The 21,098-nt window shown below is 32.8% G+C and overlaps 2 protein-coding genes and 1 pseudogene across 4 annotated transcripts; 2 read left to right on the forward strand and 1 right to left on the reverse strand.

Moving 5' to 3' along the window:
• Window positions 1-2,340: 2,340 nt before the first annotated feature.
• On the forward strand, window positions 2,341-7,149 carry LOC107479852 (G-patch domain-containing protein 1). Of its 3 annotated transcripts, XM_052259634.1 has the most exons (13): window positions 2,342-2,771; window positions 3,624-3,863; window positions 3,933-4,017; window positions 4,094-4,170; window positions 4,261-4,285; window positions 4,378-4,471; window positions 4,569-4,635; window positions 4,895-4,970; window positions 5,292-5,479; window positions 5,647-5,874; window positions 5,957-6,073; window positions 6,206-6,279; window positions 7,044-7,149. In XM_052259634.1, exons 2-12 carry the CDS (start codon window positions 3,786-3,788, stop codon window positions 6,260-6,262), a joined length of 1,092 nt encoding a protein of 363 aa, XP_052115594.1. In that variant the 5' UTR covers window positions 2,342-2,771; window positions 3,624-3,785; the 3' UTR covers window positions 6,263-6,279; window positions 7,044-7,149. The 3 variants fall into 3 exon arrangements, with proteins under 3 accessions (XP_020994285.1, XP_052115594.1, XP_020994284.1); XM_021138626.2 differs by lacking the exon at window positions 7,044-7,149 and having other exon boundaries at window positions 2,341-2,771; window positions 5,298-5,479; window positions 6,206-6,582; XM_021138625.2 differs by lacking the exon at window positions 7,044-7,149 and having other exon boundaries at window positions 6,206-6,582.
• Window positions 7,150-7,742: 593 nt separating this feature from the next.
• LOC107479846 (sugar carrier protein C-like) lies at window positions 7,743-9,761 on the forward strand. The gene is made up of 2 exons (XM_016099942.3): window positions 7,743-9,015; window positions 9,099-9,761. Exons 1-2 carry the CDS (start codon window positions 7,924-7,926, stop codon window positions 9,555-9,557), a joined length of 1,551 nt encoding a protein of 516 aa, XP_015955428.1. The 5' UTR covers window positions 7,743-7,923; the 3' UTR covers window positions 9,558-9,761.
• Window positions 9,762-11,156: 1,395 nt separating this feature from the next.
• Window positions 11,157-16,159, reverse strand: LOC107479845 (aspartate--tRNA ligase 2, cytoplasmic-like; annotated as a pseudogene).
• Between the last annotated feature and the right edge of the window lie 4,939 nt (window positions 16,160-21,098).

Raw genomic sequence — 21,098 nt, forward strand, 5'->3', positions numbered from 1 at the left:
TGACTAAAAATTAGAATCTATTATTAAATGGTTAATATATAATGAATAAAAATTTTAAAAAGTTATATAAAAACACATAAAAATAAAATTTAAGCCATAAAAATTTAAACAGTACACGTATGCATGTGGGTTCATTTAAATAATTTTATTTATTTAAAAATTATTTAATTAAAAAATATGTATAAATTTATAGAATTATATCATGTTACTATAAATTTGTCAAATAAAATAATTTTATGATAGTAATTTTATTTTTGAAAAATAACAATTTTTATTTTAACTTTTAAGTATAAGTTGAATTGTAATTTAGCTCTTCAAAAATATTTTTTTTTTCGTGTTAGTATTTATATTTATTTACCGTATGATACTCTAATTGTTATGTAAAGAGGTCAATAATTTTATGCAAATATGCAACAACTCATATGGAGGATATTATTTACTCTAAAATTTAGAGTGACATATAGTAAAAGTTAAAAATAATAATACTAATTCATCATATATAAAAATACTGTTAATAGGCAAAATATATTGGTATAAATGTGATTTTACAAAATTATGATTAAAAATTAAATTAATGTTATATAATTTATGTTGGGATATTTTTTATTAGACATTAAAAAATTGAATATTTTTAACTAATATTAAATAAAATTATGTTGTAGTGTAATTTATTAATAGAATATAATTTATATAATTTTTATATTATTTTTTCAATTTAATTTTAAAATAATAGTGTCTAATTTATTTTAAAAAATTAATAAAATAGATTTTAGCATATAACTTTTTTTTAATAGATGTTAATATGAATTATAAAAATAAGAAAATTATTTGATCTCTATAAATATAAATTGGAATAATTTTATATATTAGATAATAAAATTTGATACACAAAAACTTTTTAATTAAAAGCAAGGTTGCGAGAATTGGACCGGTCAATAAATCGGTGAAGTCACTGGTTTACGGTTTAATGATTTGATCGGGGTTCAACTGAGATTCAACCGGTTTTATTAACTATTAAATAAAATTATTAAAAATTTAATATATAATTTTAAATATTTGAATTTCAATAAATTTTAACCTAATAAAATTTAAAATTTCAATTTATAACCTAATAATCAAAACTAACCACCAATTCAGTAATAACCACCAACCATTGAATTTGCAAACAAAATTTAAATTTGGAACAAACATAATCAGAATTTGAAAAAAACAAATACAATTACAAAAACATATGAAATCAAACAAACAGACTACCAAATCAAACTGCAGTAACATTAAAAACAGAACAAAAACAAAATCTAAAACTTAAAAAATAGAATTACAAAAACCTGATTAATTCATTTAATTAACAAAATAAAAAAAACTAAAAAAGCATAAGACAGGAATGAACGAAAATTAAATGCAAAAGATAGCAATCAAAAACCAACAATTAACCTAGAAAAACAAGCTAACAATCAACTTAATTAAATAAAAAAAAAACAGCAATTAACTCCCAAAAATGAAACTGAAGTAGGGTAGGGATGAAGGCTTACAAACTCAGAATTCAGTAACTCAAAATAACCAGAAATTAGTAGCCTCAGAATAAAAAATCAGAAAACCAAATAAAAGTACAAAACAAGAAACGTTAAATTGAAGACTGGCGGCGAAGGAGAAATCCAAGTGACGGCGATGGAAAAGGGGAAGTGAGATTGGGCACAGAGGGGATCGAAGACAGGCTTGACGCGCGAGAGAGGGGGATCGATGATGAAGATGGAGACATGATTTCAGGGTTGCCGATGACGACGAGGAAAGAGGTGGCAACGCCAACAACGAGCATACCTGGCGACGCGAGGTGAAGCGATCCAGGAGAAGAGAATCGCGACCGCGGAGCTCGACGCTGGCTGAGGAGAACAGTTCGTCAGTGACGGCGGCGCTGGTCGCTGGCTGCTGCTGTTGGCGGTCTGGGAGGGAGAGAGGGCTGCTAGGGTTTCGTGAGATCAGAGAGAGAGAGAGAGGGGCTGAGTGGTGATGGGTCGTGGCCTCGTGGGTGTGTGCCAGAAAGAGGGGGGTTAATATATTTTTGTTTTATTTTTTAATTGAAAACAAAAAAAAAAACGTCCAGTTCAAGCGATTCACCGGTTAACTGTCGACTTGACCGATTTTTTCACCATTTTTTTGCTAAACGGTTTTTCATCTCAACCGAACTGACTAAAAGACCAATTTTCAATTAATCCGATTGAACCGGCCGGTCTGATTCGGTTTTTAGAACACTGATTAAAAGTAACCATTATTAATATCAATCAATAGACATATAATAATAAATTTTTACAATGGACCAATATATGTGGGTTTTACACTAGTTTGTTTTGAGAAAGTAAACCCTAACCCTATCACCCTTTTCTGCAGTGCCGTCACTCATACTCTCTCCATTTCCAAAATTCAAATCCTCTCACAATTTCAGCCCACAAATTCGCACCTCTCCGGCTCTCCTCTCATCGACGTCCGCCACCATCCTCCCCTCTCACTGCCACCGTCTCAAACTCTCACGGTTTCACCTCAAAATCGTCGTCTTCCCGCGTCTGAGGGCTGAGGCAGAATCGTCGTCCCCTTCCCTCGTTGCAGCCTGAACGTCACCGCCTCCAGCCCGGTCTTCATCGCAGCTTCCAGTACGGTCTCCGTCGCCGCCTCCAGCAAGATCTTGGCCTATCTTCATCGCCGCGGCAGCAGCATCTTCGCCGGTCTTCGTCGCATCTCGTTCGTCATCCTCTTCGCCGTTCGCCACTCGTCCTTCCGTAAGTCTTCTGTGATTTTATTCAGTGCGTTTGTGTCTTCTGACCTTGATGGAGTGTGGTAATAGAAGACAAAGGAATGCTGATGAAGAAGATTGGAACGATTATTATAGCAAGAATGTTGTTGAGGGTGCTGATTAATTTTAGTGATTAATGATGATGACGATGATGATGAGATGATTGTGGGTGTTGTTGTTGACGAAGCACTATTACTTGTGTTTGTTGTTGTTTTCAAACAGAGTTAAGGATGATTAAACAAAATGGCTGTTCCTCTTGTGCCATTGTTGAATTTGAATTTATCGTTGTCATGCCTATTTGTAGAGTTAAGTCCCATTGATTTGGTTTTTGACTTCCCAATTGCTACAATTTGGTCTCACATTCAAAAAAGTGTACCAATGTAGTCCATCGTGTATCCGGAACTCAACACCGTTAGTGATGTAGTTCAAGCCTTGTCACCCTAAAGAAGGCACTAAATGACGTCGTTTGAGTGTTTGAACAATACTAAAACGAAATACCCCTCTCTTTTAGTATTGTTCAAACCTGAGATGACATCATTTAGTGCTCTTTTAGCGCCAGTGTACAACGTCGTTTTAATATGTCCAACATGACAAGATTTGAGCTATCAAACTAACTGCATTGAGGAGGGACTATATTGGTGCACTTTTTTTAATCTGGGGACCAAATTATAACAATTGGGAAGTCAGGGACCAAATCAGTGTAGCGCGCCAATCTCAGGGACCAAAATGGGGTTTAACTCCCTATTTGTATCATGAAGTTTTGTATATGCAATGTAGATATTAAAGAACATGCAGCAATTCATATGATTTAATTGGATTGACCAAAACTCGATGACAGGCAATTGTGGTGCGGTGAATTAGAGAGAAGGCAGGGCAGAGTGCAGGAGCAAAAGTGAAACCCGCCACGAATGTAAGCACAACACAAGTTTGTATTGTGCCAGCAACCAAACACATAATCGGCGGCATAACTGCACAACAACAAGAAGAATAGTTGGCAGGCATGGCGGCACCTGAATCCCCTGTCTGCTATGTCGGTGTCGCCAGGCAATCCGCTGCTTTTCGCCTCATGAAGCAAATGGTGCGCTGCTGCTTCTCTTCTCTCTCTTTTGTTTTCCTTGAATTTGAATCTTATTTGATTTGATTTTAGGGATGGGAAGAAGGTGAAGGCCTTGGCAAAGAGAAGCAGGGAATCAAAGGCTATGTCCGTGTTCAAAACAAGCAAGACACTATTGGTACTGTTTCTCGTCATTCTTCTAAATTCAATTCTATACTATGCTTTTGCTTATGCTTGTGCTTATTTTTCAATAGGAATTGGCTTAGAGAAGCCAAACAATTGGGCTTTTGACACTACTCAGTTTGATAATATCCTCAAAAGGTTGAAAGTGGTATGTCTCACATTCAACTCATCGTTTCGCTTTTTGGTCCTTATTCTACTACTTTGCTGACTCAAATATTTCTTTACATGTGATTTGTAGCAAGCTCCACAAGTTGAAGACTCAGGTATCATATTCACAACTATGATTTCCAACAAAATGTCCACTTTACTACATTCTGATGCCTCATTAATGTTTTTTTCTGTCATTCCTTGGCAGGAATAGAGGAAAGAAAACCTAATGTGCGAACCAAGACTAGTGTACCTTTTGATGATGAGGACTCTGTCTCCAAAGCTACCAGACCACAAGGAAGGTCTGTGTCTATGCGCTTTCAATTTAATTCCTTTTCTTTTTGGGGTTCTACTGTGTAGTTAACTATATATATTTCTTTTGCTTTTCTTTATGCTCAGATACAAGAGAAGAGAGAGGGGGAAGCTCGTCTCTGAATATTCCTTAAAGGATCTTGAAGGAATTCTTGTAAGTTCCATACTCCAAGCATGGATAAACCATTTCTTTTAGTATAGCCACAAATCCACAATTTGACATGATGTTATTGATAATAAAGGGAATGTTGCATTACTTTTTTATATTAGTATCCGAGTTTTAAGGAGTGGTTGTTCTGTATAATATGGATGTGGAACTTGTGTGGTTATGTAGCAATTTTCTAAAGTCAAGCCCCCCCAATATATTTTATCATTAATTGATTTAACATTGTCTGGGATTTTGTTGATAATAGGTTAAAAAGGGTGAAGTATCTGACGTTGATGATGAACTGGACTTGTTAAAGGCATCTGAAATTCAAAATGTTAAAGGTATAATCTAAACGTACAAATTTGCAATGAGGTTTCTATACTATGTATATCGTCATTATATCTTCATTATTATACTACATTCATATCAAAGCCTCATTCCTTATTTTGCATGTTGTCAAAACCTCTTATCTTCCATTTAAAAAATAATCGATCATATTAAACTCTTAAGAGCCATCAATTATTACTTAGTACAGAGCACTCTCCCACAGCCTAAAGTACTCTCTTTGAAAATCTTAATCCTAAACTTCTACATTGTGTCCTTGGTATTTCTATTCTGTAATTTATTTATTCTTGGATCCTTAATCCGTTTCTATTGTTTAGGCACAGAACCTGCTTATCCAAGCATTCCTCCAGAGTGGTGGGGCTATAAGTATGGGTTTGTTTCTGGTGGATTTCTTGGGGCAGAATTAAAGAAGAGAAAATCCCTTACATCTGAAGGTGCTAAAAACAGGATGGAGAGAACTGCATTTCATGAAGAAGATCAAGAAAATCTCTACAACCTAGTCCAAGTATATGTTTCCTTACCCTGAAAATTCTTAATATGCTGCATAACGTTTAATCAAATGACAATATTAGTCACATGGGATATTCAATTATGAGCTATGAACTACAGTTGCTTGTGAGGCTGGACTGATCTTAATTTTTTGTACTATGCTGTGATCCTAATTATACTAAGGACAAATCCACCACCGGAAAGCAAGGACTAGGCATAAAGGACAGGCCCAAAAAAGTAGCTGGCTGCTATTATCAGGGTAAAAAGACATCATTTGATAATAGTGATGATGAAGGATCTGATGATACTGATTCTTTGGAAAAACAAACACACAACAATTTAGTCAAAGTAGAAAAGGTGGTTGAATCCAAAGTGAAGCTGAAGAAGTTGTGTAAACAACTTTTACGAACGGTGAGGCCTATTTATTTTATTACAATTCTGCATCTTCCCTTTCTCACTGTTGAATTGATGATTGATCACCGGCTTAATACAGGTGCCTGGAGAATCATTGAAACTGAAACAGCTCAAAGCCCTTATTGATGAGCATGCATCTTCGGTTTTGTCCAACTTTTCATCGAAAAAAGAGGCTATTGCTTACCTGAAACAAAAGGTATGGATATTTGTATTACACATCATTTGTGGAAAACTAATCAAACTAACCCCCTTCAAACGTTCATGCTATCATTGCTTCATGTATTCTCTACCAAGTGGTGACATGCTTTGTTTGGTCCTTTGAGTGCAGCTTACAGGGAGTCGGAAGTTTTGTATTGAAGGGAAAAGAGTTCGATTGGCATCTTAAGAGAAACTGAATATCTGAATTTTGATACCATTTTTGCAGTATTTTGAGGGAGAAAGATGGCAGCGTGCATTTTATTGGAGGCCAATTTTGTTACTTAAGATTTGTCAACCGATGTAGGAAATTATATAGCATTTTACGAGATTTTGTTCTCATTTTTTTGCTTACCTGGATATGAATAATTGGCATTGATATTTTACTATTTTAAAATCTCTGGGGTAACCAGGGACCATGATTATTTTGGCAAAGTCTGTGTGTTGGGCCTTTTGTGTTTGTGACCAAGTTGGACAGTTAAAATATAAAGCGGCAAACCCTTAAATGGAGCTCAGTACCGCGGCGGATTAGTTCTTGACCTGTCGGGTTGGGGGATACCGTGGGAAACCAAAAAAAAAAAAAATATATAATAGATATGAATGATAAGGTCATAAGGTGTCGTTTCTATCTCTTGTTTCTCTCTTAGTTCTCGTAGACCTCGAGTGCAACGGTTTTTGGACCTGAACCTTTCTCCTCAACATAATTTGTAATCCTAGAACCTGATTGTTTCTTTTCTTTTTCTCCTCCTCCTCCTTCTCTTTATTCTTTGTCGTCGTCATTGTTCTTGTTATTTCTGACATTGTTTTTTTCTTATACTTTTTTTCTTTATTCTTATTTATCTTATTTATTTATTTATTTGTTTGTGTATTTTAAAATTTTTATGAAGGAGAAAAATAAAAGAATACAAAAAATGACAATAAAAAAGAAGAAAAGGAACACTGACATTTTTTTATATAAAACACAGAAATAAAATAGCAATGACATCGAAATTTGTTATATAAAACAAAATGACATTGAAATGTTGTATAAAACAAAAAATGTTACCACAATAAACAAAATTTGAATTTCCCTTCTCATATTACAAGACAATTTGTTATTTAGGATTTAAAAGTATACAATTCAATTAATTTTGTTTAGTTAAAATTTTTATTTTTGAAGTAATTAAAATACAAGAAGATACAGAAAAAAATTTGTATCAATAACAGAAACATGAAAAAAAAAACATGTTTGGAGAAAAAAAAGATAAAATATGAAAAAAGGATGTGGATGAATAAAATGTTGAGAGAAATTTGATGTCATGTTTAAAAAATTTCGATGATATTTTTAAAAAATTTCGGTGTTATTTTAAATTAAACTATTTTTTAATTTACTTTTACAAATATTTAATTTCATAAAAAAGAAATTTAACCTTATTCTAAATAGTTTATTATTTTTAAATTAAATCATTTTTAATTTAAATATTATTAAAAGTAGTAGTCAGAATTTTTATTAACTTTTCTGTATACAAAAACTTAAATTTATATACCTCATTTTTATACATTATCTCTTATATTGATCACACATTGATATCCTATTTCCTATAATTTATCTTTTAATTTTTATCTAAAACTTGATCATTTTTATCTAATCTTATTTACATATAAAAGATAACAATTCTGGCAGAAGTCCTTGCCTGAATCATGTATAAAATAGCATAGTCTTTGCGTTCTTTCCTACAAACCTAACACTAGTCTTTTCTTTTCTCTTCTTCTCTTCTATCTATCCCTCATCATCAGCTGTTCTTTTATTCTTCTCCCTTGTTAGCAACTCAAAGTGTTGTGTTCCATTCCACTCACCGATCAAATACAACAATGGCCGGAGGACTCATTGGAAAGGGCTCTGCCAATGGGAAGCAATATCCGGGAAAACTCACTTTCCGGGTTTTTGTGACGTGTATGGTTGCTGCATTTGGAGGACTAATTTTTGGATATGATCTTGGCATCTCAGGTGGAGTTACATCGATGGATCCTTTTCTAAAGAAATTTTTCCCAGACGTGTATGCAAAGGAGATGAACATGAAGCCATCTGACAATCAGTATTGCAGGTTTGACAGCCAGGTTTTGACACTCTTTACATCCTCCCTGTATCTGGCTGCTCTCGTGGCATCACTCTGTGCGTCTTCCATCACTCGAATCTTTGGAAGGCGTCTTACCATGTTGTCTGGCGGTATTCTGTTTCTCGTGGGTGCCGGTTTCAATGCGTTTGCTCAGAAAGTGTGGATGCTCATTGTTGGTCGCATGTTGCTTGGCTTCGGAATTGGATGTGCTAATCAGTCTGTTCCAATCTATGTGTCGGAGGTTGCTCCTTACAAATACAGAGGAGCCCTTAACATGATGTTCCAATTGGCCATCACCATTGGCATCTTTGTCGCCAACGTTCTCAACTATTTCTTCGCCAAGATGAAGAACGGTGAAGGCTGGCGCTACAGCTTGGGTTTCGCGGCTGTCCCCGCCGTGATGATCGTCATCGGCGCAATCTTTCTCCCCGACTCGCCGAGCTCCTTGATCGAGCGTGGCAAAGATGAGAAAGCCAAGCAAGAGCTGATCAAGATTAGAGGAACCAGTGACGTGGAGGAAGAGTTCAAGGACCTTGTTGAGGCGAGTCAATCGTCCGCGGCAGTAAATCACCCATGGGCCACTCTGTTGAAGAGGCATTATAGGCCTCAGCTCGTGATGGCCATAGCCATTCCTTTCTTCCAGCAGCTCACAGGCATGAATGTGATTACTTTCTATGCTCCTGTTTTGTTCAGAACCATTGGCTTTGGTAGCAATGCTTCCCTTATGTCTTCCATGATCACCGGTGGCTTTAATGCTCTTGCTACCTTTGTTTCAATCTTTACCGTTGACAAAGTTGGAAGGCGCAAGCTCTTTCTCGAAGGCGGTGCTCAGATGTTTATCTGTCAGGTACATTTTTACTCATTTATATTTTTAATTATTAGTTTGCCTACATTATTGTTGAATTTGTTATATATAATGGATGGATGCAGATTGTGATAACCGCCGCAATAGCAAGCAAATTTGGAGTAGATGGAAACCCAGGAACGTTGCCAAAATGGTATGCGTTCCTTGTGGTGGGATTTATATGCATCTATGTGATGGGATTTGCATGGTCATGGGGTCCTCTTGGATGGTTGGTTCCTAGCGAGATATTTCCCCTTGAAGTCAGATCTGCAGCTCAGAGTATCAATGTGTCCGTTAATATGATTTTCACTTTCGCGATTGCTCAAGTATTCACCTCCATGCTCTGCCATATGAAATTTGGCCTCTTCATCTTCTTTGCTGTGTTTGTTTTGGTTATGAGCTGCTTTATCCATAAGTTTCTTCCGGAGACCAAGGGAGTTCCCATCGAAGAGATGTCTGTTGTGTGGCAAAATCATTCTTATTGGAAGAAATTTGTCAAGTCTGCAAGTGAAGAAGCTAAAGCCAAGGTGGATAACTCATGTTAATTAAATCCTTCCAAGAGAGTTTCAATTTTAATTAGGAACCAAAAGTGGTCTAGAGTTTACAGTTTTTTAAGGTTTCGTTTTTATTTTAATAAACAATTTACTTGTTATTAAGTTTTGTTTAGAATTTGGTTTAGTGGAATACATTTTCTTTTGTTCTTCTTTGAATTTTTATAGTTTTACTTAAAAAATTATTAAATGTTCTTATTAGACAACTTCATATCTTAGTTTATTGTTTACTTTCCAGTACTAATGAAAATGAATAACAGAAAAATTATAAATTTTCACTTTTTACTTTCTAGAATTTGAAAGAATCCATTGTAGTTTCAAGTTTAAATTTAATGAACAAATAAATAAATCCATTATTGCGCAATCCTAGGTATCCAGCGAGGGAAAAAAAAAACTGTTCTTGAACTAGCGCTGGGTCAGTCTCATATAGGTAAGAAGTAACTAACCATTCCTTTTTGGAGCTTGGAATTGTTGTCCTCTCTCTCTCTAAGGTTTAGTGTTTGTAACGTAATATGAATAAATTAAGACTTAACGAGTATAGATAACAGAAAGTGCAATGTCATCTCCAACAAGATGTGTGCGTATTGGTCTGCGACTTTGCGAGTTGATTGCCGTGGTGGTATCAGTGTATTAGAGGTGCATCTTGCATGGGTGATGCCAAACAGGGTTCTTTATTTTTTACCTTTTATTTTCTTGGTCATGTTTCCACCATTATGTAGAAATTCATCACTCATCAAATGAACATGAAACAAAATTTGGCACCAAACGGGGAGACATTCATATTACGTCTTGCCTCAAACTTCGGTTAAAGGAAACTCAAAATGCACCATCCTAATCCTATGACTACTAGTGAATAAAATACCCAGTGCGAAACACTACCTACCTAATGCAATCAAACACCATTCTATCATTCTATACTCATCGCATTGCTTTTACCAAAAAGTCCAAAACAGACAAATAAATTTTAGTGGAAGATTTGAACATCCTGATTGAAAGTACATCCAGATCCATTTTTCATTAAACAAATAGGTCACTAAATTGCTGGTTACCGAGTAAAGAAAAATTTGAACATTCTGAGGGTGTATTCAACAAAGAAAGTGGCAGCTATATTAAGTGATTTCTGTCAAGTGGAAACAATATTTCAGGTACCATGAAATAATTACCAATTTTTAAGGGATCATTTTGTCACAAACTAATATTTCAATGGTCAAAATAATGGTTTACTCGTTTGGACACAAGTTATGTCTAGATATATTGATTTTTAGAAGTAACAATTTTATTAAAATGATATTTACCGATGTATGGAGACAATAGCTGCTAGAGTTACACAAAGAAACAAAGAATTATATGGCAAGATGAACTGAGTAAAAGGCCATGAAGAATGCCTGAAATAATCAATGTATGTAGATATCGTCTTGACATCAATGCTGCAAGACTCAGCTGTTTTTCAACATTTCTGCATTGTGGACACACTGAACTCCTGAAATGATCTCCTCATCTAAGGGGCAAGCAACACAGAATATTGAATAAAAACATTAGCAAACTCTAAACTTATCTGGAAATAACTATATGAAAAAACAATGATGGCTACAAAAATACTTGCATACTCCAAGACAATTATATACATTTATTTTCATTTATAATGTTTAAAAACTATATAAAATATCAAGAATAAGTAGCTATTAATGTTTCTAGAACACATATTAAATGCGCTCCAGGAGTTTACAAGTGTTCTCTTACGGATACAGTATAGATGAAAAGTTCAATGAAATCATTTCTAGGACCAATGCCAATTTATGACAAAATCTCTTATTGCTTAAGACATCAAATGAATTGGAATATTGTGAATTACCATAGCAAGACCTTGTGTAAAATGGCCTTACAGCCAAGGGGTACCAGTAAAGGATATAGAACTCCGTGTCATACCTATAAACAAAAATTAGAACAAGTTAATCCAAAAATAATAGGTCATTAAAAAGTAAATAAAATATTACACTTCTTTGCTGTGTGTGTAAGAGAGAGAGAGTTACTTCTCTAAAACTAGCTGCCCCAACTTACTTTCAGCTTCAGTGTTCAAGTCATCAAAAGGTTCAATCTCTACTCCAGCATCCTGTGAAGCAAAATTAAAAATTATTAGTATATGCAAGACATACCATTTTCTAATATTCTTACTAGTGAAGATAAACAAAATTCTGAGTGTTGAGGTCAATGATTCAACAGTTGCAACGAAAACCGAGAACCATCTATAAGAGGAAAAATAGAGGGAAAGCCTCAGCATCAATGAAGCACCCCTTACAACAGAACGCAGGGAACCTAATTAGGCATCAAGACAATAATTTCATCCTTTTTGGGACTATAAACCCATTTCAACTTGCAAGCACACAAGATTATGATACGGACTGAGAATGAGGATACTAAGGAAATTTTTAAGCTTACCTTGAGCATCTGAACCCCTTCTTCATATGTAAGCCGCAGAGTCTGACGAAGATACTGCATATTAACCGGGATATATCAGATCATGAATAAGATCATATAAGCCTTTAAGCATTGCATTCATTTGTATTCACATTTTTTCAACTGGTAGTTCATAGCATAACAAATACAACATGGTATAGTTAACAATAATTACTCTTTTATTTAATACAATTTCTTTTTTAATAGAAGATGCTTAGTTGCTTACCTTTAAAGGTTCAAATGGGTACTGGTGTGCCACTGCACAGCATCAAGAGCCTTCTTACAATTCTGGTTCAAGCTATCAAATATTGAGACAAACAACCTATCAACTTTATCCATAATCTGCTCAAAAACTCAATATCAGTAAATCAGGTTATGTACCACAATAATTTCAAAACCATACCAAGAAACATATGCCTAAAAGTCAAATATACCTCATAATAATGCTTCTTAATCTGCATTTCAACATCAAGACCAGTAAACTCACACATATGTCTGTGTGTGAAGGAATCCTCAGCCCTAAACGCAGGAATAATCTCAAAAACACGGCCAAAATCAGCACATATTGCCATTTGCCTGTGAAGCTGTGGTGATTGGATAAGGCAAGCAGGGTGCCCTTTATAGCCCAGTCTGAAAACAGCAGCTCCACCCTCGCTTGACCCAGCAATCAACTTTGGAGTGTGGATTTCAACAAAGCCTCCAGATCATAAGAATTGTCTGAATACCTACCGAATAATGCAATGAAAAATAATTTGATCATTCAACTTGGTATCATGGGGAAAATCTATACCTTAAATGTCGTAGTATGCATTAATTGCTGTAAATTTAAAATTTAAAGCAACCATCTCAACAGCATGCAATTCAAGAATGAACATGAATAAGTAAGACTCTTCAAAATAAAATTCAGATGAAATGCTTTACATTTCCATCTTGTGGTTGAATGCAAAAAATTCCTTGATTAGCCGGGGTTCTGAGGTCAAGTACTCTAAAGTTCAAACGTGTATCCTGATTTACACGAACAAGTTGTTCACCAGCCTGCATTCATTTACAGAATTAGTTAACCAATGGATGAAAAGAAATGAAGTAAAAGATAAGCTCCTGCAAACAAATCAATGTACCTGAAGTGTCTTCTCAATTTCAGCTTCACTTCGAGCAGCATCCTCGAGATTAATTGGTAGAGTTGGAAGGGCCCTGCTAACACAATACAACTTCCTCACTTGAACCTCCACCTATCAGCAAAATAGCTTCTCCTACATGAATGTGAGGTAAGTGTTAACCCCTCAGCAATACAGTGACCTCCTCTGCATTATTTATTATCAACCAAGCGATATCTTACCTTCAGGAAGATCGGTTACTCTTCAAAAAGTGATGAGCTGCATTAATGTATAAATCATCTTGGTGTGCGCTCCAATTAGCTAGTCCTATCATTGTAATCAAGCAATTTTACCATCTCTATCATCAACAACGCTTCCCCTTTTCCATTCTATATTATAAACCTTACAAATATTTCTAAACCCAAAACCACTGTGTAACCAAATCCAACACAGTAGTTGTTAAGAGCTTCTTTCCAAAACTTATGAATTAAAATTCACTTTTTTTTTTTGTGACTGAATTAAAATTTACTTAAGAATTAGAAATTTATTTTTTTTTGTTTTGAAACAAATAAAATAAATGGGTTGTATTTTTTAAAAAATTTTTATTTTTATTTTTTTATTTACATATTTAAAAGAAATCCGATTTTAAAATTAATTTTTACATTAAATAAACTTAATATGTTAAATATAAAAAATATTTCTATTTATTATTAATTATTCCAATTTTACCCAAGGTGTTTAGTCTTTTTTTTCCTTGTTTAAAAATTATTTGAATGCAAAAAAAAGAAAATAAACAAAAAAACTTGATTGTTTATATTACTATTACACTTAATTGATAATAGAGTTTTTAAAAAATATTAGTATATTAACATATACTAAAAGTGCTTATTTTTTTATGGGCAATAAGATGAATATATATACATTTTTTAAAACATATAGATTTATTAATTTTTTTAAAAAAATAAATAAGCTTTAAAAAAATTTGCAATATACTTATAATTATTTAAAAAAGAAAAACAAATAATTATAATGTTAAATTCTTAGATTTCTAATAAAATAAATTGTTCTAGGTATATATTAAATTAATTATTAATGTAAAATATAAATTAAAAAATAAAAATAAATTAAACTACATATATTTATATATAAATGTATAGTAATTATTTTCTGGATACACAATATGAAAAATAATTCACATATATGTATGTAATTGTAGTAATTTTAAAATGAAATCAACTAATATTTAGGGTATTATTTTTATCGCAAATGGTGTGATAATAACTCTTTAAAATTATCGCGTTAATATATTATTATGTACTTTAGTTAATTAAATTAATTAAGTCAATTTGGTAATTAGAATAGTCAATAAATCAAACAGATATTTAGACACATAGATACAGTTTAAATTAGTTTTTTTGTAAAAGAAAATTTTACTGTACTGATAACAAAAATCATCATGTGATGATGGCCGTGCATGGCATAGTAGAATGACGATGCGTGTATGGCAGCATGTAGAAAGAAGACACCATTTATGCTATTAGTTTATGAGTAACAGGCTATGATTATTGATACAATTATGTAATATATTTGAGATTTGTTGTAATTTTTTCGATGAAATTGGACAAATTCTTATATTATTTGTAAGTTATTTATAAATGTTCACAAAAGTGAGTTAAAAAATATTTGAGAGTATGTTATAAATATTTAAGATATATGTGTTTTATGATTATTTATTATATAAAATATTAAGAGAAAGAACATTTTTTCGAGGAGATTATTATTATTATTATTATTATTTATTTTTTTACTAGGGAATGTTATTATATTTGAAAGAGGTAGTAATATATCAAAATATTTTTAAAATTTTATACAGGGTTAAGTATGATTTTGGTTCCTAATGTAGATGTCGAAAATTTATTTCGTCCCCAATCTTTTTTTTACTACAAAATGGTCGCGAATGTTCAACTTAGTTTTAAAATCATCTTTCGGACAAAAATACCCCTCTTCTCTTCTTCCCAAAAATCAACCAGAAGCAGAAGCGCAGGGCACAAGCAAATGCAGAAACAGAAGTAGTAGAATAACAACAATCAAACAACAACCAGAAGAACAACAACAACAATAACAATGGATAATGGAATTAGAGTAACAACAAAAGCAGAACCAGAAGCAGAAACAAAAACAGAAGCAGGCAGAAGCAGAAACAACCAGAAGCATCAACAACAACAATGGAATAAAAGGAATAAACAGAAGCAACCAAAAGTATCAACAACAACAACAATGGAATAAGCAGAAGCAAAACACATTCCTTTAAATATGAAAAATTAAAGAAAAAATGAATAAAAAATTAAAATAGCACTAGAGGGACCTCAAGAGAGAGCAGGTGATATGCAAATCGCGAGGGAAAGGGCTGCGGCGGTGGTGGGGAAGGAGGGGCTGCAGCGGTAAACTGCAAATCGCGAGGGGAGGAGAGCTGCGGTGGTAGTGGCGGATCGTGTGGAAAGAGCTGCGGCAGTGGTGGCGACGCCGCGAATTGCGATGAGAACGGCGATGCGGTGGTGGCAGGTTGCAAATCATGACAAGGAGGGCGCTGTGGTAGTCGCAGCACTGCAAATCGCGACGAGGGCAAGGGTGTGGCGACGAGAACGGCTCCGTTCCTCTCTTCTCTTTCTCTCTTCCTCTGCTCTCTCCTCTCTTGCCATTAGTGTGAGTGTGTGCTAAGGAAGAAAGGAGCAATGGCGAGAAAGTAGCGGTGGCGGCGAGGAGTAGCAGCGGCGGCGTGGAGATTCCCCACTTTCCCTTCCTCCTTCCCCCTCTTCCCTGGAAGCAACACTCCCCTAATGCGCGACCTTCCCTTCTCCCTTTTTCCGTTTTTTTTATTTTATATTTTTTTAGTTAGGAGTAATTTGATAATAAAAAAAAAAATTTGGTAAAAAGGACGATTTTCAAACTAAGTTAAACATTTGGGACCATTTTATAGCGAAAAAAAGGTCGGGGACGAAATAAATTTTTTGCCTCTACATTACGGACCAAAATCAAACTTAACCCCATGATTAAACTACTAATGTTACATTAAAGAAAATTCTTGATCTGTCAACAGGATTTTTAATGTATATTTTTACTTACAATAAAAATATAAAGTTGCTCGTTCTGATAATAAAGAACAATTTTAACCATAGACTAAAAATTGCTAGCTCCAACCATTGCGCTAGATTTGGCCATTCTGCATTTGCCTCTGTTAATATGCGAAACTCTAAAACTCGAGTCTTAATAATAGTCCAGAATCAAACTTTAAAATCATTAAAACTACTTAATTCACATAAGCAGTTTAAAGTTTATAATAGAGGAATTTAAAGTCCTTAAAATACTAAATAGACATCCTTTTATTCCGCAAAGCATGTTAAGAAATTCAAACATACACACATGTTGAAACTAAATAAAATAATACCTCATTTAAATCCCTAAAGAAGTCACCTTAAATTATTTCATGAGCAATTCTTTTTATCAAACTAAGCATTTTCTTAACTACCATTTAATTCTTTTTTTTTCTTTTTTAAACCTGATTTAAAGGATATTGTTTGTTACATAGAAACTGTCTAGCCAAATTTTTTTTCGAAACAATGACGGTTCACATTCATAATTGATAGTACTGCGAAATGAAAAAAAGAATTAATTATTATTTACTCTCAACAGAGCCTATTAATTAAGAACCAATGTAACTTAAAACTATATAGTCAAACTATTGAATAAAAAAATTGAAGTCACAAATACAATTTGAAAAGTAAACAAAAACTTATATTATCATTGTTATATTCACAGATAGAAAATTATGAGAACCACCAACTATTGTTGTATCTTTGAAAATGTTTTGCATACATTTAAAAAATGTGCATTGTAGTGATAAAAGAAAAAAAAAAGACAATACTTAAATAAGCGGGTTTTAGTTTCCCTTTTCATTGAACAAAAATAAAATAGATCATGTAATTTGAATGTTCGTATACATTCAACAATTATGCATTCTGATCTTAATTTCTTATATAATAAATTTAAGTCTATTTATATTATCTGTTAATCCAACATGCAAGTTAAAAACCACAATTTCATATGTCAAATGAAAATATAGTGAATTAACAAAAATAGTGTATTCTTGTAGATAAATAACTTAAACTGAAATCATGGATTAAATAAGTAATGAGTGAGTAAGGTAGAATAATCATGACAATAGCAATTTGTAAAAAATAAAACACCACATCACAATTCATAAATGATTATGACATAGCGGTTTTCAATTTAGAGCACAAAATTCTCTCTCTAATTTTGTTAATAGAATCTAACTACAATGCCAAAATACACTACCATTGCATCTCTAATTTCTTCATATCCAATAGAATATAAGTAACGAAGGTAATGTGGCTACACATTTCTAACTCCGTTTTAGTAATATCAAATCATAAGCTGATGCTCTCAAGTCCTAAGTCCCATATATTAGTTAATTCTGATTAACTACCCTGCATTTATTAACTAACTTCTTAATCGTATCGTTAGAACAAATGAAGCAAAATTCAAAGAGTTTATAGGCATTTAATCAAGCATGTAACATACAAAGAAAAAAGCTTAAAAATATATATTCTTGAGGATTTCATCACACAAATCAACATCACAGAGATCATAGGATGTGATTTTAGATTTTTTATCAGATTGGTTTGTTAGAATAACAAATAAAAGAAAATGTATAGCAAGAGTATAGACACAAAGTTAAAGATAAAGTTCTTTAGGATATTCCAATTTAAAAAATGAATGATAAAGAGTAAGGTTTGAAAATAATTCTATAATGGCACTAACTAAGAACAATTAAGACATTGTTATAATTCTAACAGAAGCTACCTTTGCTAATAAAGAAACATCAATATATAAATAAATCATAGTATGACACTTAACATTGCATTTGCAGTACTCATATTGTACAAATAACACTCCATTTATTCATACAAAGTTTACAAACAATCATGAAAGAAAAAAACACAATCAAACAAAACATAACAAAAATAAATTTTACAAAAGGGTGGGGGCAAAACAAACCAAAACCACTTGTCAGACCTGGCGGAACAAATCGTAGAGGTGTCTCTCATCAACTTCAGGGTCTAGACAACAATTATTTAAGATGTCAACAGATAACAATGACTATGCTTATTTTAAGTGTGATGATGTTTGTAACATTCTATCACACAAAGCTTTACGCTTAAGTTCGTAAATTAGAGGTAGTGGAATATTACGACCTCTAAAAGTAAAATACGTACATAGCCACATATGAAAAGAACTTTAACTAAAAATCTTGAAGAAAAATTAAACAAAGGGCAATGTTATGGTGTAGAAATAAAAAAGTTTCTACACATAAAAAATTTGCGTAACTTGTGTTTAGAGATGACAAGTGTTCTCTTTTTTTTTGCCATTTAAAAAAGGTACACAGGACTTAACACATTTTAACATTTTTAGAAATTTTACAATGTATTAAAAGAATGAATTAAAATTAAGTTAGTTTGTTAGTTTTTTTATGAGATCAACTATTTTGAGTAATTTTTTTCTTTGGGTCCAAAATTCTGAGCAACAAGAATTGAAAGAACAATATAACAAGAATTAATAATAAATCATTAACTTTCATTCATTTTTATACTATAATCAAAGATAGTTCTCACTTCTCAGTATTATGAATTTTATTAATACAAAATAAATAGATATAAATTAAATAAGAACGAAGGATCTAATTATTATTCGTATAATATGGTTAGTTAAGAAATTAAAGTTAAGTTTTTAATACTTTTAGTATATTGAAAAAAATGTGAAATATTTAAAATAAATAAATAAATCAACGTATTAATCAAGAGAAAATGAGTTGGAAAATACCTATTAAATTTAAGTAAGGAGTATAATTTTTTTTTACAAACCTTATCCCTTATTTCATAGTGTTATGCTTTCATTATATTTGTTTTTGAAAAGATGCTTTTATTATTGTTGATAAAAAGCAAATTTGTCAATAGTAATGTTAGATAACCAAACAGCCAACATTAGTTATTTTTTTTAATTTATTTTATTTATCTCAAATTTTAAACTTTAAATAATAAATTTTTTACTCTAAATTTTAAATTATAATCCTAAAGTATTTGAGAAGAAAACTATCATAAAATATAATAAATTATAAAGTATATAAAAGAATTTATATTTAATAGCACTTAAAATAATATATATTCAATAAAATAATTTATTTTAAATTTATATTTACTTTCAATTAAGAAAAAAAATATACCAATTTTTTGTTTCCTCAAAATTATTTCAATATTTGCTATAGTATATTTTTTTCCATGAAAACATTAATAAAACACTGTAAATATATGGTGGGGTTGATTTGATTTTGGTTTGATTAATTAGTAGTAATTATATATATTATCATGTTACAGATTCATTAATAGATGAGCTTTTTATGGTAGGTAATAGTATTTTAGCGAATTTTGTGATCGTTGCTCCATTTTTTTCTGTTTTAGTCAGAGATGGTTGCTCCTTTCAATTCCAGTTACGTTGTTCTTTTAATTCCTGTTGCTCAAAATTTTGGATTCAAGGGTAAAAAAAATTACCAAAAATAGTTGACCTAATAAAAAAATTAACAAACTAACTTAATTTTAATTCATTCTTCTAATACACTGCAAAATTCTGAAAAAGTTGAAATGTGTCATGTAAAACCCGGTTAATTAACGGCTAATTAACCTATAAATGAGAATTTATTCTAGAAAGCCCAAAATGTGATTTTTGTGGCTAAATATGATGGAGGAGATTGAGACGAGAATTTCGGTACCAATTTTATAGAATTCGGGCCAAGATTGGACCGAACGGGCCAAACCGGGCCAATCGGACCCAAAGTGGGCCCTTGGCCCAACATAACTAGACCAAAACCCTAGTTTTCAGCATTCTCTCTCCTCACTAAACACACTCACATGCTGACAATGGAGGCCATGGAGGGAAGAACACTCTCTCAAGTTCTTTCTCTCACTTGATCTTCAAACCACCATAACTTTTGATCTAGAGCTCCGATTGCCGCTCCATTTGCGGCCACGCGTTCACCGCGAAGAGCTCTACAAAACCCATACAATTAATGTTGAGTTAAGCCACGTTTTTCTCTTCCAAAATTCCAGCCTTGTTTTCGAGTTTTATGAGCAAAAATGTTGAGATTTTGGGCTCTTTGATGTTATAGGACCCAACTCTCTTGAAGGAGAAGGTTAATCTTGTCTCCTTGGACCTTGGGTGTGGTAAGATTCTCAACCCTAGTGTAATTTATTGTTCTATGATGTTTGGATATTGAGATGTTGTGTATGTGTATGATGATTGTGGCTTAGGTTGTGTATATGTGAATATTGGAGCTTGAGTGGTGATTTTGAAAAGCTTGAAAAAGGGATTTGGGGGTGAAAAATCTATTCTTGGAGGTGTTGAGGCCTTGAGAGCTTGTGGATAAGTGATTTGGAAGTGCTCCAGTTGAGCTTGGGAAATCGGCTAAGGTATGGTTTCGGTTTCCCGTATCTAATATGTAATGTGGTAGAAAATACTTAGGCTAGAGGCCCTAAGATAGGCATTGAATTGTTGATGTTGTTGAATTGTTGATATATATGATGTGGTCATATAGGTGATGATGATTAATGATGCCTTGATAGTATGATGTATGAGAAATATGCATGTTGTGATATATGCTTGATGATTGGTTATGGTTGAATTGTGAGTTGAACCATGTTGATGGTGAGTATGATATTGATTGTGTACAATGATGATTTAGTGGAATTGATGTTGTTGAGAATTGGCATGAGGAAGAGTATATGATATCTCAATATATTTGAGTTTGAGCCACTTGGGTAAAGTGGGTTAAAATGATGAGATAATGATTTTGATAAATTGTGGTAAAGTGTCAATGTGTGAGTTGAGGAGGCTTGATGTTGAAATTGATATATTTTGG

Source organism: Arachis duranensis, chromosome 3 (genome assembly GCF_000817695.3).
Source record: "Arachis duranensis cultivar V14167 chromosome 3, aradu.V14167.gnm2.J7QH, whole genome shotgun sequence".
In the NCBI taxonomy this organism is placed as follows: domain Eukaryota; kingdom Viridiplantae; phylum Streptophyta; class Magnoliopsida; order Fabales; family Fabaceae; genus Arachis; species Arachis duranensis.

Excerpts from the sequence above, each read along its gene's own strand:
- LOC107479852 (XM_052259634.1), top strand. The coding sequence starts at position 3,786 with ATGGCGGCACCTGAATCCCCTGTCTGCTATGTCGGTGTCGCCAGGCAA. Across the intron at positions 4,286-4,377 it reads TCCACAAGTTGAAGACTCAG|GAATAGAGGAAAGAAAACCT; the intron begins GTATCATATTCA and ends ATTCCTTGGCAG. Across the intron at positions 6,074-6,205 it reads TTGCTTACCTGAAACAAAAG|CTTACAGGGAGTCGGAAGTT; the intron begins GTATGGATATTT and ends CTTTGAGTGCAG.
- LOC107479846 (XM_016099942.3), top strand. The coding sequence starts at position 7,924 with ATGGCCGGAGGACTCATTGGAAAGGGCTCTGCCAATGGGAAGCAATAT. Across the intron at positions 9,016-9,098 it reads CTCAGATGTTTATCTGTCAG|ATTGTGATAACCGCCGCAAT; the intron begins GTACATTTTTAC and ends GGATGGATGCAG.